Source organism: Pan paniscus, chromosome 3 (assembly GCF_029289425.2).
Source record: "Pan paniscus chromosome 3, NHGRI_mPanPan1-v2.0_pri, whole genome shotgun sequence".
Lineage (NCBI taxonomy): Eukaryota > Metazoa > Chordata > Mammalia > Primates > Hominidae > Pan > Pan paniscus.
The window spans coordinates 116123829-116138751 of NC_073252.2; the positions used below are offsets into that span (position 1 = coordinate 116123829).

The 14923-nt window shown below is 35.1% G+C and overlaps 1 protein-coding gene across 3 annotated transcripts in view; it reads left to right on the plus strand.

Moving 5' to 3' along the window:
* The window catches only part of NDST3 (N-deacetylase and N-sulfotransferase 3), a 229737-nt gene that overhangs the window by 58302 nt on the left and 156512 nt on the right, over positions 1–14923 (plus strand). For all 3 annotated transcript variants that reach the window (XM_024928682.4, XM_057302151.2, XM_024928683.4), the window contains exon 3: positions 12695–12782. In XM_024928682.4, the coding sequence (XP_024784450.1) occupies positions 12695–12782 (88 nt within the window). The remainder of the gene's footprint in view (positions 1–12694; positions 12783–14923) is intronic.

The window sequence follows — 14923 nt, forward strand, 5'->3', positions numbered from 1 at the left end:
AAACTTCCCTCTAAAAACCATACTACTAATTATCTTTCTCAAGAACCTTCCAATTAGAATATTGTCAGAAAGTCACAATAAGTTATTTTGGTACTTGATTAGGCATGAAATCTTTGTCAGATAGCAGGCCGTTTCTGATTCTGATTCCTCAAGTCAGCTGGCCTTTTCTCTTTCCTTCTTGAGTCATTATCTTTTTGCTTTTTCTACTGTCCCTTCACTGACCTTCCAAACTTCCAGTCCACCTTCTCTGGAAATATCCTTCCACAATTTTAGTTCCTTTTTTGGCCCCAGAAATGTACCTCAGCTTCAGGTCTAAACTACTCTAAACTTCAGGTCAGAAGCATTAATTAATTTGTTTATTCATTCAATAAATATTTATGAGTGCCTACTACATAGCACTGGGCAAACTGTAGTGAATGGAACACACATGCTCCCTGTTCTCATGTTTCTTATGTTCAATAGGAATAGATAACACTAAACAAGTAAGTATATAGCATAACGTATCAGACACTGGCAGGTGTTGTGGAGAAAATAATGCAGGGCAAAGGAAATAGAGAAGTCTGAGCCTCAGAAAATAGAGAAGTGTTGTTACGTTTATAAGGATGTCCAGGAAAAGCCTGTCTGATAAGGTAATATTTGAGCAGAGACATAAAAGAAATGTGAATATAAAAGTGATGCTCTGAGGAAGAGACTTAGGGGCAGAGAAAAAGAACAGCATGAGCAAAGGCCCAGAAACAGGAATAATCTTGTGTTTCCCTAACAATGAGAAGGGCTGTGCGCTGGAACTGAGTGAGAATGAATGGATTCCTAAAATTGCTTGACTCATCTATAATTCATTCAAGAATGGCATTTGACTTCTAAGATAGCCATTTTCCAGAAAATTTATTTTAGATTATATTAATTTTTTATACATATGTTTATTGCTTCACAGAATAAAAAAGGCTTTTCCCAGATATTATCTCCTTTTCTCCTCAAAACATGCTGCCACTGGATCATGGGTCTAATTTGATTTGATTATCCCAGCAACTGACACAAGACATGATGCATAGTAAGCACTCAATAAATGTATATGGAATTAATTAGTTGATGTATTAATTCTGCGGCACAATTTCTAATTTTTCACCTTTACCATGTTCATTATTGTTGAACATCAGTGATGGGACTATAATTCAGTGAAGCTTCAGAAGCTATAAAGATTTATCTAGCCATTTGCCTGTACCCTAACTTATATATGTATCTAATTTTTGTGCTGATTTACACTTTTTCTGCCTAACTCTTCCATTAAGTTCTTTAACATCTTTCTTCGCAATCAGTTTATGTATATTCCTAACTTATCGTATCTAATCTGCTATATTCTTGGAAACCAGATCACAGGCCTGTTAGACCTATATGTATGTAAAATAAAGTGACTTTTAAGTGAGAGCATGAAACCCTTTCTTAAAGAATAAATTTGCCTTAGTTCATTTGTACTGCTACAACAAAATGCCACAGACTGGGTAATTTATCAACAATAGAAATTTAGTTCTGGGAGCTGGAAATTCCAAGGTCAAGGCACCAGCAGGTTCAGTGTCTAGTAAGGGTTAAGTGTCTCTGCTTCCAAAATGGAACCTTGTTGCTGCATCCTCCAGAGGGGACAAACACTGTATTTTCACATGGCAGAAGGGATGGGAAGAAGCAAGCCCACTTCCTCAAGCCTTTTTATAAGGTCATTGATCCCAATCATGAGAGCTCCACTGTCATGATTTAATCACCTCCTGAAGGCCTCACTTCTTAATACTACCACACTGGCAATTAAGTTTCAACATATGTATTGTGGGGAACACATTCAGACCATAGCAAAATTCACTAACTTTACTACTTGCTTCCTAACAGCTGTTCTGATCTCATAGGCATTTTGCTTATTTTTGCATCTGCAATGTAATTCTAGTGGATTAAAGTTGTTAGGCACAGTATACAATTGTGCCTTTCCCCCAACTTGCATCCAAAGAAAATTATAAAGCATTTCATCCCATCAAACGTATAATCTATGGTATAATCTAAAGCCACATTAAGAGGTTATTCATCACACCAAACTGATCTCATTTACCAGAAGTAGCCACAGCTTACAGGTTTGTCTGAGCCCTTCTTTTTCCTCACTGAAGCAAGGGTTCCCAACCAATATTGATGATCTACCCACTTGGTGCAACATGATTGTAAATGTGCCCCTTGTTTTGGGGTACACTTAATGTGTCCTTTCCATAGAAGTCATTATCTCTATTTACCCTTTAGTTACCCTATACAAATTTTCAGTCAAATATTATTCTTTCCTCTTCTGACTAAGAATTTTTTGGCATTACCAGTAATTCATTTATTCTTTCATTCTTTCAGCAAGACTCTATTGGGAGCCTACTACATGCCAAGCACTGCTCTGGGCACTGCAGATTTAGCATTGCAGAGGCAGAGGTTACCTTTATTCTGTTAGCTAAATGAATAGCTCTAAGGGTAAGAGCTAAATAGATGGCTATAAATAAAGGTACACCAATAGTAATAGCGATAAATTCTATGAAAAAATAAAGCAGAGAATCCAGGTATAGCGTGATAGGCTGAGCATTTATTTAAAAGAGGGTGGTCACAAAAAATATATAAGCATGTGAAGTGATGGACATGTTAATTAGCTTAATTTCACCATTTCACAAGTACATTTATTAAAACATCACCTTGTACACTATAAATACATGCAATTTTTATTTGTCAATTATACCTTAACAGAGCTGGGTGAAAATTTAAAAAAAAGAAAAAAGAGTGGTCAAGGAAAGCCTCACCAAAGAGGTTATGTGTAAGTGGAGACCTGAAAGAGTAAGGAAGTAAACCACATGAGTATTTGGGGAGAGCATATCCTTAAGAGGAAACAGAAAGACTAAAACCTTGAGGTGTGAACAAACTTGATATGTTCTAGGAGTAGCATAAAGGCAAGTATGTCTAGAGCATAGTGAGTAGGAAAGGAAATGATACAATATAAGGCCTAAGGCAAGGACCAAGATAATGTAAGGATTTTTGAACATCAGTTGTCACTACTTCCCAACGGTTCATTGTGTGTTTGACTTGGTGCTACTTCTGGACAGTTTTCTTAAAGTCAGTGTAAAGAGCATAGGACATGTATTGCAAATAATTTTGGTAGGGTAACTTGCATGATACCATATTAATAAAATTCAGGAGAAAATATGGAGACAACAGTACTCACAGTTGTACATTCTGTTTTTTTTTTTTTGTGGTTGTTGATGCAGGTGAAATTCACTTACGTAAAATTAACTATTTTAAAGTAAACAATTCAGTAGCATTCAGTATATTCACAGTATTGTGCAACTACAACCTCTGTCTAATCCAAAACATTTTCATCACCCCAAAAGGAACCCATCCTCATTAATCAGTTGCACCCAATTTTCCCTACACTGGCAACCACCAATCTACTCTCTCTATCTATGGCTGTTCATACTCTAGATATTTCTTGTAAATAGAAGCATACAATATGTGGCCATATATGTCTGGCTTCTTTCACTTAGCATAATGTTTTTGAAGTTCATCTATGTTGTAACATGTATCAGTACATAATTTGTTTTCATAGTTGAATAATATTTCATTGTATGTACATAGCCAAATTTGTTTCTCCATTCATCCACAGATGGACATTTCAATTGTTTCTACTTTTTAGCTATCGTGAATAGTACAACCATGAACATGTATGTAGAAGTATTTGTCTGAACACTGTGTTTTGTTCTTGTGGCACATACCTAGAAGAAGAATTGCTAGATCATATGGTAATTCTATGTTTAACTTTTTGAGTACTCACCAAAATGTTTTCCAAAGGGGCCGAACCACATTACAGTCCCACAGCACTCTGATTCTTAAACTACCTCTATATACAGATGCTCCTTGAAATACACTGGGATTATATTCTCATGTATTGAATGCATATCACTTTTACACTATCATAAAGCTGAAAAATCTTTACTTGAACCATCATTAAATCAGGGCTTGTCTGTTCTCTGCAAGCTCTTGCTTCCTCATACCTTATCTTCCCTAGATTGGAGCTGTTTATACTGAGTTATCACACTTTGCCAAAACTGATAACCTGATTAGTTGGTTCTCCCAAACCAGCTGAAATGGACTTTAATTAGAAAAACTAAGAAAGATAAAATTAATAAAAATATAAAGCTAAACTTTAGAAGCTAAAATTCTGTTGTATAATTTCTAACCCAAACTACCCTAGTCATGATATATATAAAAGATAGATGGATAGACAGATAATCTTCTATTGATTCTGTTTCACTAGAGAACCCCAATACATACTCCATTATGGCTAGAGTAGATAGATAGATAGATAGATAGATAGATAGATAGATAGATGATAGATAGACAGTTAGGCAGATGTATTATAAGGAATTGGCTTATGAGGTTATGGAGGCTGAGAAGTCTCAAGATATGCAGGCAGCAAGCTGGAGATCCAGCAGAGCTAAGTGTGTAGTTCCTGTCCAGGTTTGAAAATCTGAGAACCAGGAGAACTGATAGTGTGCATTCCAGTCTAAAATCTGACAGGTTCGATACTCAAGAGTCAATGTTTCAGTTTAAATCTAAAGATAGGAAAAGATCAATGTTCCAGCTCAAGGCAGTCAGGCAGAAGGAGCTCCCTCTTACTTGCAAAATAGTCAGTCTTTTTGTTCTACTTAAGACTTCATGTGATTGGATGAGGGCCACCATCTTTAGAGAAGGTAATCTGCTTTATTCAGTCTACTAATTGAATGTTAGTCTCATCCAAAACATCCTCACAGACACACCCATAATAATGTTTGACCAATTATCTGGGCACCCCATAGCTCATTCAAGTTCTCATGTAATGTTAACCCTCACAGAGTACTTTTGAGCCAGCACAATTTTTAGGACCTCAACTGAATTCAGATGGCCCTTATATAACCCATGTTGTCTACAGTATTTCTTATTGGAGAATCCACAGTATCTGTTAATTATGAGGCTTATGAAATCATTGACTAGCTGAATTATTTCCTTACTGTGTACCAGTAACTGTACCAAGAAGTGAACACTAAAGATTTCATACTCAAAAGGAAAAACAAGTCATAAATAAATAAATTAGAAACTACCTTGAACTATTTGAAATCAAGGAATAGAACAGTGATTCTTAACAGTGTGGTATAATGTCCCCTATATCAAAATCACCCAGGGTACGTTGCCTTTGCTCAGGATGATTGTTCTGAATCTCTGGGTTAGGACCCGGAAGTCTACATTTTGTTAAGTTTCCCAGATAATCTTTATGTACATAGAAGTTTGAGAAGCACTGATAGGAAATGCTTTTATTTTAGCAATTTTCAGAATAATTTGAAATCAAATGTTTTCTAATTACTTTTTCCAATTTGAATTATGTTGAAATTCTTCACCAAGATTCAAAACAGTTTATGAAAATAAAATAGTAAATAAGTGTTCTACAATGGCCATTTTCAAATCTTTATGAGTTTATTGCCTTACTAGATCAATCAAAATTCATTCATGTTCCCATTCAATAAATACTTACTTTCCCTTCTGTTCTTGACATCATGCTGGGTTTTGGGAATGCAGCAGTGAATAGGATAGACATTGCTCATGGAGTTTATAGTCCAGCTTTAATCTCACATTTTGTTTTTAACACATAACACAAACCTTTTTTTGGAAGGGGGTGGGTTGCTGAACATTTAATTATTGTGGTTTTTTTAAAGTATTTAGCATTTTCATGTCTAGAGCAGAACAGATGCGCTACTTAAGGAGTTTCATACCTCTGCAACTAAAAGGAAATCTGTTTGTTCTGCAATAACAGTAAGTGGATTGAGACACCTCAGTCCCCTCATGTGAAATCTTACAGCTCTGCTTCCTTTTCTGCTTTCCTGTTAAAAGCAAGTATTTTAAATTAAGGTATTAAAATTATGTTTATAGTAATATATAAACATCCCTTTTCCGCACAGTTGAATGAATGAGATTTAACTAATAGTTTCCTAGAGATACTATATAGTAAAAAATAATGAACTATTTTTAACACTTATTTTCTTTTAAAAAGTACATTAGTATTTTGACTAAGCATGTCAACCATAAGCTAAATAGCATATGCATAACAATTTCAAGTGAATACTTTGTGATGGTAGCACTTACTTAATAGTTTTCTCTTTTCCCCACTAACCTGTCATTATTTGCCAATTTCAGCTCAAGAACTCTTCTGGGAAAATCATTCTTCACCGCTGTAATTTAGAGGTTATATATAATGTATGCTCAAGACCAGTTAAAGTATGTAACAGAAGTAACTCAAGATTGCTCTATAACTCTTTTCTCTGCTTTCACACAAACCTTTGTCCTTACTCTGTTATTACAATAGAAACAATAAAATATATAAGCATTCAGGTGAAGAATGAAAATTCACTAATGTCATTTAGAAAAAATACCAAGAAGGGTTTATATGAAGGATATAAAGCCCTGTGAAGTTACTATAATACAGCTACTTGGATTATCTTCCCGTTTAGTGCTGATTAACCCCAAAAGTGTTACGGCTCAATTTAAAAATATAGTTTAAAATTTTAGGCATATGCCTGATGTTTTCATGTGAGTAACAGAAAGTAATGGAACATGGAATTTTCTGACAGGACAATAAGGACCTTTTAAAGTTGGCAGAATTACAAAGGATTTCATTCACAAAGCTAAAACTCAACTTCTGTGTATTAGGAAAGGATTTAAGACCATATATCCATTTCTCATTTGATCTTCATACAAAACCTGGGAGTTACATATTGTTATTCTTGTTTTCCAAGGGGGAACTGTGATTTGGAAAGGTTCAGTAACTTGTCCAAGCCTCGTATTATTACTGCATAGTAATCAAGTAGCAGAGCCAGAGTCCTAAGTCACTCGGATTTCAATCTGCTGCTGTTCTGCCATGGTCATGTATGTTGGTGAGGCCAAGCACAAGAACTGGGCATTCAGCAGATGGTGGCCTTGGCCTAAGGCAATTTAACAAGATCGAAGATAATCTCTAAGACTCCTCACTGTACTTAGCAAATTCCTAGGTGAAAGCTCATAGAAAACACAGTCCAGACTTTGGTCTTTAAGACTATTTTAATCTGGCAGGACAAATACAGTTTCTACATTTTTATATGTAGACTTCACATTTAGAATATGGGCAACTGAGAGCTGCGTGATTGTTTTGCCATTAGGAGTGTTAACTAAGTTAGATAATGCAGTGCTATGTCTATAGATTTCTTGTCAAGGGAGTTTAAATACTGTTGCAAAAACTGACTGGGTATTATGCTTCCCACTAGCTTACCCATCTTTCCTGCATTCTGTCTTATTTCCCTGCTGAATGTCAATTGTGTAGGTAGGTCAAATAGTAAAGTTGATCCTGGCCTTATTATTTATTTTCCTCTAAGGGTATCTTTCCTCTAATTGTTCCTGAGGCCCTACTCTAATATTAACCTAATTAACTGTTTTCAGCATATTTCAATGTTTTTCTTGTCTAAGCACAAGTCTTGTATAGTCTTTCCAGTTCTAAACCTGGTCAGAGAGAGACTAAGGTGGTCACTGGAGCACTTCATGGTGCTCCAGTGTCCTGCAGTCCAACTCTGCAGATTGTACAATGAGTAAGTGTTCTTTAATCTGGATGCCAGTGGGTAAACATTACTAGTTTGGCTGGTGTGGTGGCTCATCTTATGTGTGAACGTAACTAAGCTAAGGGATGCCCATATAGCTGCTACAACATGATTTGAGGTGTGTCCGTGGGAGTGTTTCCGGAAGAGATAAGCTTTTGAATTGGTGAGCTAAGTAAAGCAGATGGCCCTCCCCAATGTAGGGGGCATCATCCAATTTACTGAGGGATTGAATAGAACTAAGAGGTGGAGGAACGGCAAATTCACTCTCTCTGCTTGAGCTGAGGCATCCATCTTTATCTGCCTCAGACATAGGCACTCCTGGCTTCAGGCTTTCAAACTGCCACTTATACCATCACCCACCACCACCACCAATTTCTCAGGCCTTCAGATGCAAACTGAATTATATCACCAGCTTTCTTAGTTCTCCAGCTTGCCTCCACAACCACATGAGCCAAATCCTGTAATAAATGGCCTCCTATATCTATATCCATATCTATTTCCTATCGTCCTGTCTCTGGAAAATCCTAAATAATATAGCTGACTATTCACTGACCAATCTAGTCTTCCCATTCCCCTCATACCTTTAGGCTTTCAAAACTAAAAGTGACAGTTAAATATTGAAAGTGGAAAAAAGAGCATCCTTGTCTTCGTTTCTGGAAGATTATGTCACCACAGTTCTGTCTGCCAGTGATAACAGGGTTCATGTTGTATTCTTGTTGTTTCCATGGACAACAGAAGCAGTGAGCTTTGAAATCCAAAATCCTTGTTAAGTCACCTCTTTAGCTCTTAAATAGCTTTGTGACCAAGGGAAAGCCACTTAAACTATGTAAATCATGTCTACCACTTCTGAAATGGGAATAATAATCTCTAGTATACTAAGTATATCTGATGCCTGGAGGAGGTATGAGTGCGTGTACATGTGTGTGTGTAGATAGACACATAGGCATAGGAGCTTATCATTTGCTGCTTAATTGATTTCATTTACTCTAGCAAATATAGACATTTATATTTCTAAATAGTATATGATTGACTATAAAATATTAACTCTAAAAGTACTGTGCTCAAACAAAAATATTTTTATCTGCTAAAATAGGCCAAAATATAATCTAAGAAGCATAAATAAGAAACAAAAAAATTATCAAGACATTCCACCAAGAATGCCACACGTGTCATCAACACTAACATAAATCTTCATTTAAAACTTCTTTGCAATTACTTTTAATTTCAATTTCTGCCTCTTCATCTATTTGATTTATTCTGCTAACAAAAGTTAGAGAAAATTCAAAGGCTATCATTTTGCTCAGTTCTCAGAACTCAGATTCTTTAAATTAGTTCTGTTTTGTCTTCAACTAGATATTTTAATGCCTGCAAACTTTCTTAGCTTTACAGAATGAAGACTTGAAAAAAAAAAAAACTAAGTTAGTGGGGTAGCATACAGATTAAAATTTGGAAAGATAATTTTGAAATTTTTGTGTTAAATTGTATTTGAAATGCAATTATCGTATAATTAAGTTGCACATTATGTTCCCTTCTAACACTCTGATAAGCATTTTCAAATGTTTTGTTTGCTAAAGGATAAACAATTATTTTCTGCTGCAGAAATGGTTGCTTCATTGCTGTAGCCATGAGTGGCTTAATGATGGAGATGCGTTCTAAAAAATGTGTTGTTAGCCAATTTTGTTGTTGTGCAAACATCACAGAGTATACTTACACAAACCTAGATGGTATACCCTACTACACACCTAGGACCACCAAAATATACATGCTACATTGTTGACTGAAACATCATTATGAGATTCATAACTACATAAATATGTGTTGATACACAGAGCAGTATTTATATTAGTCAAAAAAGTAAACAACTTAAATGTACAACAATAGGATAAAATGGGTAAATAAATTATAGTATACTCATTTGATGCAATATTCTGCATTCATTACAAATTTTGGTTTTGGAAGATTAATGTGATAGGAGAAAGCCCATGATATACTGTCAAATGAAAATTCAAAACTCTGTATTTTTAATCCTGATTGGTATAGCTTTAATTTTTATTTTATGGCACTAATTTACCTATATAACTATATGCCTGCAAATATTATTATATAGGTTTATTTATTGAGAAAAATGGAAAGAAAACACATCATAATACTTTATTAGTGATTTTAATTATTTTTAATTAGAAAAAATGTTATTTTAAAAATAATAATTGATACATGGAATTGTAAATTACCTTCCTATATATAGTACAGTATTTTGGAAAAACTAAAAACAAAAGTCCCATTTTTCAATAATCAAGCCACTTTTGAAGGTAGACATCTATGTTCTTAGGGTTCCTGGATTGGCATTTGAGGAGACCACTAAATTGTGCCTCTTCAGACAATCGTGATTCCTTACCTCCTCCATGACCACAGTACTCTATCAGATGGGTTTTTGCTTGCCCAGAATACATGTGGTTTTCTGTCTGTGGTCGTGGAGCACTGACTTAATTTATTATAATTAGAATTTTAGATATGATCACACCATTTTAGACATGTTGCATATACAGAATAAAGTATAATTTTATATCATTTTTATATTTTGTTCATAGTAATGAGTAGACTACTTCAGTTTAAAATAGAATAATGCTGAATAAAATCATTCTAGTAATGAAGGGTTTAGTGAAAAGGATATGACCTAAGAATATTGCTGGGTACTTAAGCTTTTTACAAGGGTTAGGCCAGTAACAAATATATTTTTAAAAGGTGGGAATAATGGATGAATGTATAATAATGTTCTCATAAACATCTGCAAAATCTGGTTTACAAAAACAACATAAAAGATGACAAATATCACTGTTTATCTTAAGTATATAAAATATCATCTAGAAATAATTTTCCCCTCTTTACCATATATAGGCATAATTAGTATCTGCCATCTGTTTCAATGTATCTTTTATGTGTTTAGTGTTTATTTCTAGAATATCAAATAAATAGGTAAAATGGAAATTCAAATCTGCAAATTCAGGGCTAATTTAGTAACTTAAATCATTGTATTCTAGTTGACTAAGAGGTTAGTTCGCAGGAACTTTATTTAGCTTCTAAGGCCTAAGAAGAAGACAGGTTTCTTATATATAGTTTTTCTTATCAAGTTTTGTAAATGTACATTAAAAATGCAATCAAGTATCACAAAGCAAAGTTCGAATTCCAATTAAGTTTGAACAAAAAGAAAGGCAAAAAGAAGGTTCATTTTACCAAATTGTAAGACTTAAAGCACTGAACACAAAAAAAAATGTTCAAATAGATTTCGAATCTATATTTTAACCACTGAAAGAAGAAAAATAAGAGACTGAAATGAAGTGAGTAAAATGGAAAAAGAAGAAAGATATGATCTAAGTGGAAGGAAAGATAGGAAGGGTGGGCTAGAATGTTCAACTGGGGAACAAAAGAATTGAGAGAGGAAGAAGGGGAGAAGAAAGAAAGGGAAGATATTATAATTGTCAGCATTATATATATATATTTATACACAAAATGTGTGTGTATTATAATTGTCAGCAGTACAAATATACAGACACTTGTATATGTATACTATATATCTTACACCTAGGTATATCCTTCCCCACACCAGGGTCCAGCATCTGACCTAGAAGTCCCACTTGTAACTTCATCATGTCCAGCTGGCTGGATTCCTCCTCCCCCATCCAAACCGTGCCCCACCTTGTAAGGACCTAACCTGTCCCTGATGACATTGCTGTCAGTTCATTCTTTTGCTCCCATAGTTAGGTGTAGAGATCCACCAACAGGCCTGTCTTCTATTTCCGAGTGTCATCAGGACGCACATATTACATGGTTCAGCTGTGCACACCAAAAAGCTTGCTTATGTTAAAAGTAGTGATACCAAAAGAATTAGATAGCTAAATTTCAAAAACTTACCATTGGCTAGATGAGTCTAAATTTGAACCCAGAAGTTCTCTACCTCTGCTTTTAAAATCAGGAAGAATCTCTTGCATTCAGATAAAGCATACGGTCATGGGGTAGTCAATGAATAAAAAACTCTATCTGCTTATGATCCAAAAAGGTTGGGACCATAAACATGATGAGGCAGACCTTCCAGATGTCAGCTTTATAATTAAGAAAATAAGATTCAGTTGTGGGCCCAACTGTATTAAGGAAAGGGAGAAAGAAGATAAGGTGTGATAGAGTAGAAGGAGTGCCTAATTTGGATCTATATCCGTAAGCTAGGATACCACTAATTTCATCTATGAAAGATCATTTACAAATCTAACAGCATTACTTTCTGCCTAGTTGAAGTGAACACGCAACTACCGTGTGTGTGTGTATGTGTATGTGAGAGAGAGACAGAGACAGAGAAGGAGACAGAGAGAGGGAATATAAGAATCAGACTTAAAGATTGAGAAAGAAAAAAGAAGAAAGAAAAGTACATTAAATACTCAGCATGGTAAATATTTTATAGGATATAACAATTAAAACTGATTCAAAATAGCTTTACTTATCAGAAGTAGGATATTTTATTAGTCTGTTTTTTAATGAAAGGGCAAATTAGAGATCTACTTTGCTATGATATCTCATTTTGAACAACAATCATTATCTTTTGGGAATCTCAGATTTTGATTTTTAAAACCAAAGACTTGTCTGAGAAATAATCTGTTTCTTTCAACATACGTTCTTGCATAGCTTCACTAAAAATGAGTGCCCTTCTTTTGGCAATTGGTGATCTATATGCCTGAAGGGTAAATTGGATATATTTTATGTACTAGATCGTAGTTCTTTTGATACCTACAGAATAAACTCTTTTCATTTAACTTCCTTTTCCAACTGACACTTTTTGCTGATTTATTGCAAGCTAAAGGATAAATAAATGTATGTGTTTCATGTAAACTCAAAAGTATCTCTCTAGTTTTAAAGTGATAAAGAAACTATTTTCCACCATTTAATTCTCACATGTATAAGGAACTGGTTTTATCCTCTGAATGCAAAATGGATATATCTTTTGGAAACTTTTTAATGCCATTCTTTACCTGATACATTTTTTAAATTATGTATTTCAGGCCCTGCTTGATACTCAGAATCTTTTGCGTGCACAAATCACAAATTTTACATTCAACCTGGGATTTTCAGGGAAATTTTACCATACAGGTAAGAAAAAGGGATTAACTGTTCTCATTAAGGCTTCTCTGATCACTCTATTTAAAATTGCACACTTTTCCTGCCCACACTGTCCTACATTCCCTATGTTCCTCCCCAGCATTTTATCATTCAATTCTATTTAACATGCTATTTTTTAATTTTTGTAAAATATTAATGGTTTGAAAGTTTATGGAACTATCTGATGGCCTTTCATTTTTATTGAATTATAATTTACATATATAGAAGTACATAAATAGTAAATGTGATATTCAGTGAATTTTCAACGTGTACACAGCTGTGTAAAGAACAGGCAGATCAAGAAAGAGAACACTTCCAAAATCTCCACTTCTTGTGCCCCTCACAATAACTAACTTCTCTCAAAGAAAAGTAGTATCCTGACTTCTAATATCATGAATTAGTTTTGCTTGGCTTTGAGTGGTATGTAAAAGGAATCATACAGTAAAGATTCATCTGTATCCAGCTCATTTTGTTTTTTTTGTTTTTTGTTTTTTGTTATTTTTGTTTCAGAGATATTACTGTCTATAGGTTATAATTCTTTCCTTTTCCTTGCTGTACAGTATTCCATTGTCTGAACATACAAAATTTACTTGTCTGTTCCATTCAGCTGTAGATGGTTGGGTGTTTCCAGACTTTGAGTTTTTCTGAATAGAAATGTTCATAACTTCCTGTTATGAACATTTTTATACCTGTCCTTCAGGGGACTTGAGTATTCTTTTCTGTTAATCATCAACTAGGAATGGAATTGCTAGTTATGTGGCACACTTATAATTAATTTTAGTAGAAAATGTCAGTTTTTCAAAATGGTTGTACCTGTTTATATTCCCAACAGTATGAGTGTTCCTGTTGCTCTGTATGCTTGCCAGTATTTGATATTGTTTGTCTTTTTAATTTTAGCTTTTCTGGTGAACATGTAGAGATATCATATTAGGGTTTTAATGTACATTTCTCTGAAGAGCAGTAAATGATCTTTGTTCGTATGTTGACTGGCTATTTGGATATCCTCTCTTGAGGAGTATCTGGGTTTTCTGCTTTTACTTAATGATTTGTAGAAATTCTTTCCTTGAAGTTTACAGTTCCATGTGTTCCAAGTACTTTCTCCTGCTGTCTGGCTGTCTCTTAATTTTCCTTATGGCATTTTTAATGAACAAAAATACTTAATTTTAGGTCGTTCAATTTATCATTTTTTTCTTTAATAGTCATTGTTTTCTATCTTATTTAAGAAATCTTTGCATACTACAAGAACATGAATTTTTTTTCTTTTTGAGACAGGATCTTGCTCTGTTGCCCAGGATAGAGTGCAGTGGTGCAAACACAATTCACTGCAGCCTCAACCTCCTAGGCTTAAGAAATCCTCCCACCTCAGCCTTTTGAGTAGCTGGGACTACAGGCCCATGCCACCATGACTGGCGAATTTTTCTTGTAGAGAAGGGGTCTCACTATGTTGCCTAGGCTGGCAATGTATAAATCTGTGATACATCTGGAACTGATTTTTGTGCATATATCAGATAGGGGTCTTTTTTTCATAAAAATATCTAATTGGTTAGCCAGACATGGTGACATGTGCCTGTAGTCCCAGCTACTCAGGAGACTGAGATGGGAGGATAACTTGAGCTCAGGAGGTCTAGGCTGCAGTAAACTATGTTCATGCCACTGTGCTCCAGTCTAAGCAACAGAGCAAGAATCTGTCTCTTAAAAAAAAATCTAATTGGCTGGGTGTGGTGGCTCATGCCTGTAATCCCAGCACTTTGGGAGGCCGAGGCGGGTGGATCGCGAGGTCAGGAGATCGAGATCATCCTGGCTAACACAGTGAAAACCCGTCTCTACTAAAAATACAAAACATTAGCCAGGCATCGTGGCAGGCCCCTGTAGTCCCAGCTACTAGGGAGGCTGAGGCAGGAGAATGGCGTGAACCCAGCAGGCGGAGCTTGCAGTGAGCCGAGATTGCGCCACTGCACTCCAGCCTGGGCTACAGAGCGAGACTCCATCTCAAAATAATAATAATAATAATAATCATCATCATCATCATCATCATCTAATTAGCACCCAGTATTGAAAAGACCATCCTTTCCCACTGCTTCATAGTGTCATTATTATCATAAATTATATGGCCATGTAACTGTGGACTCTCA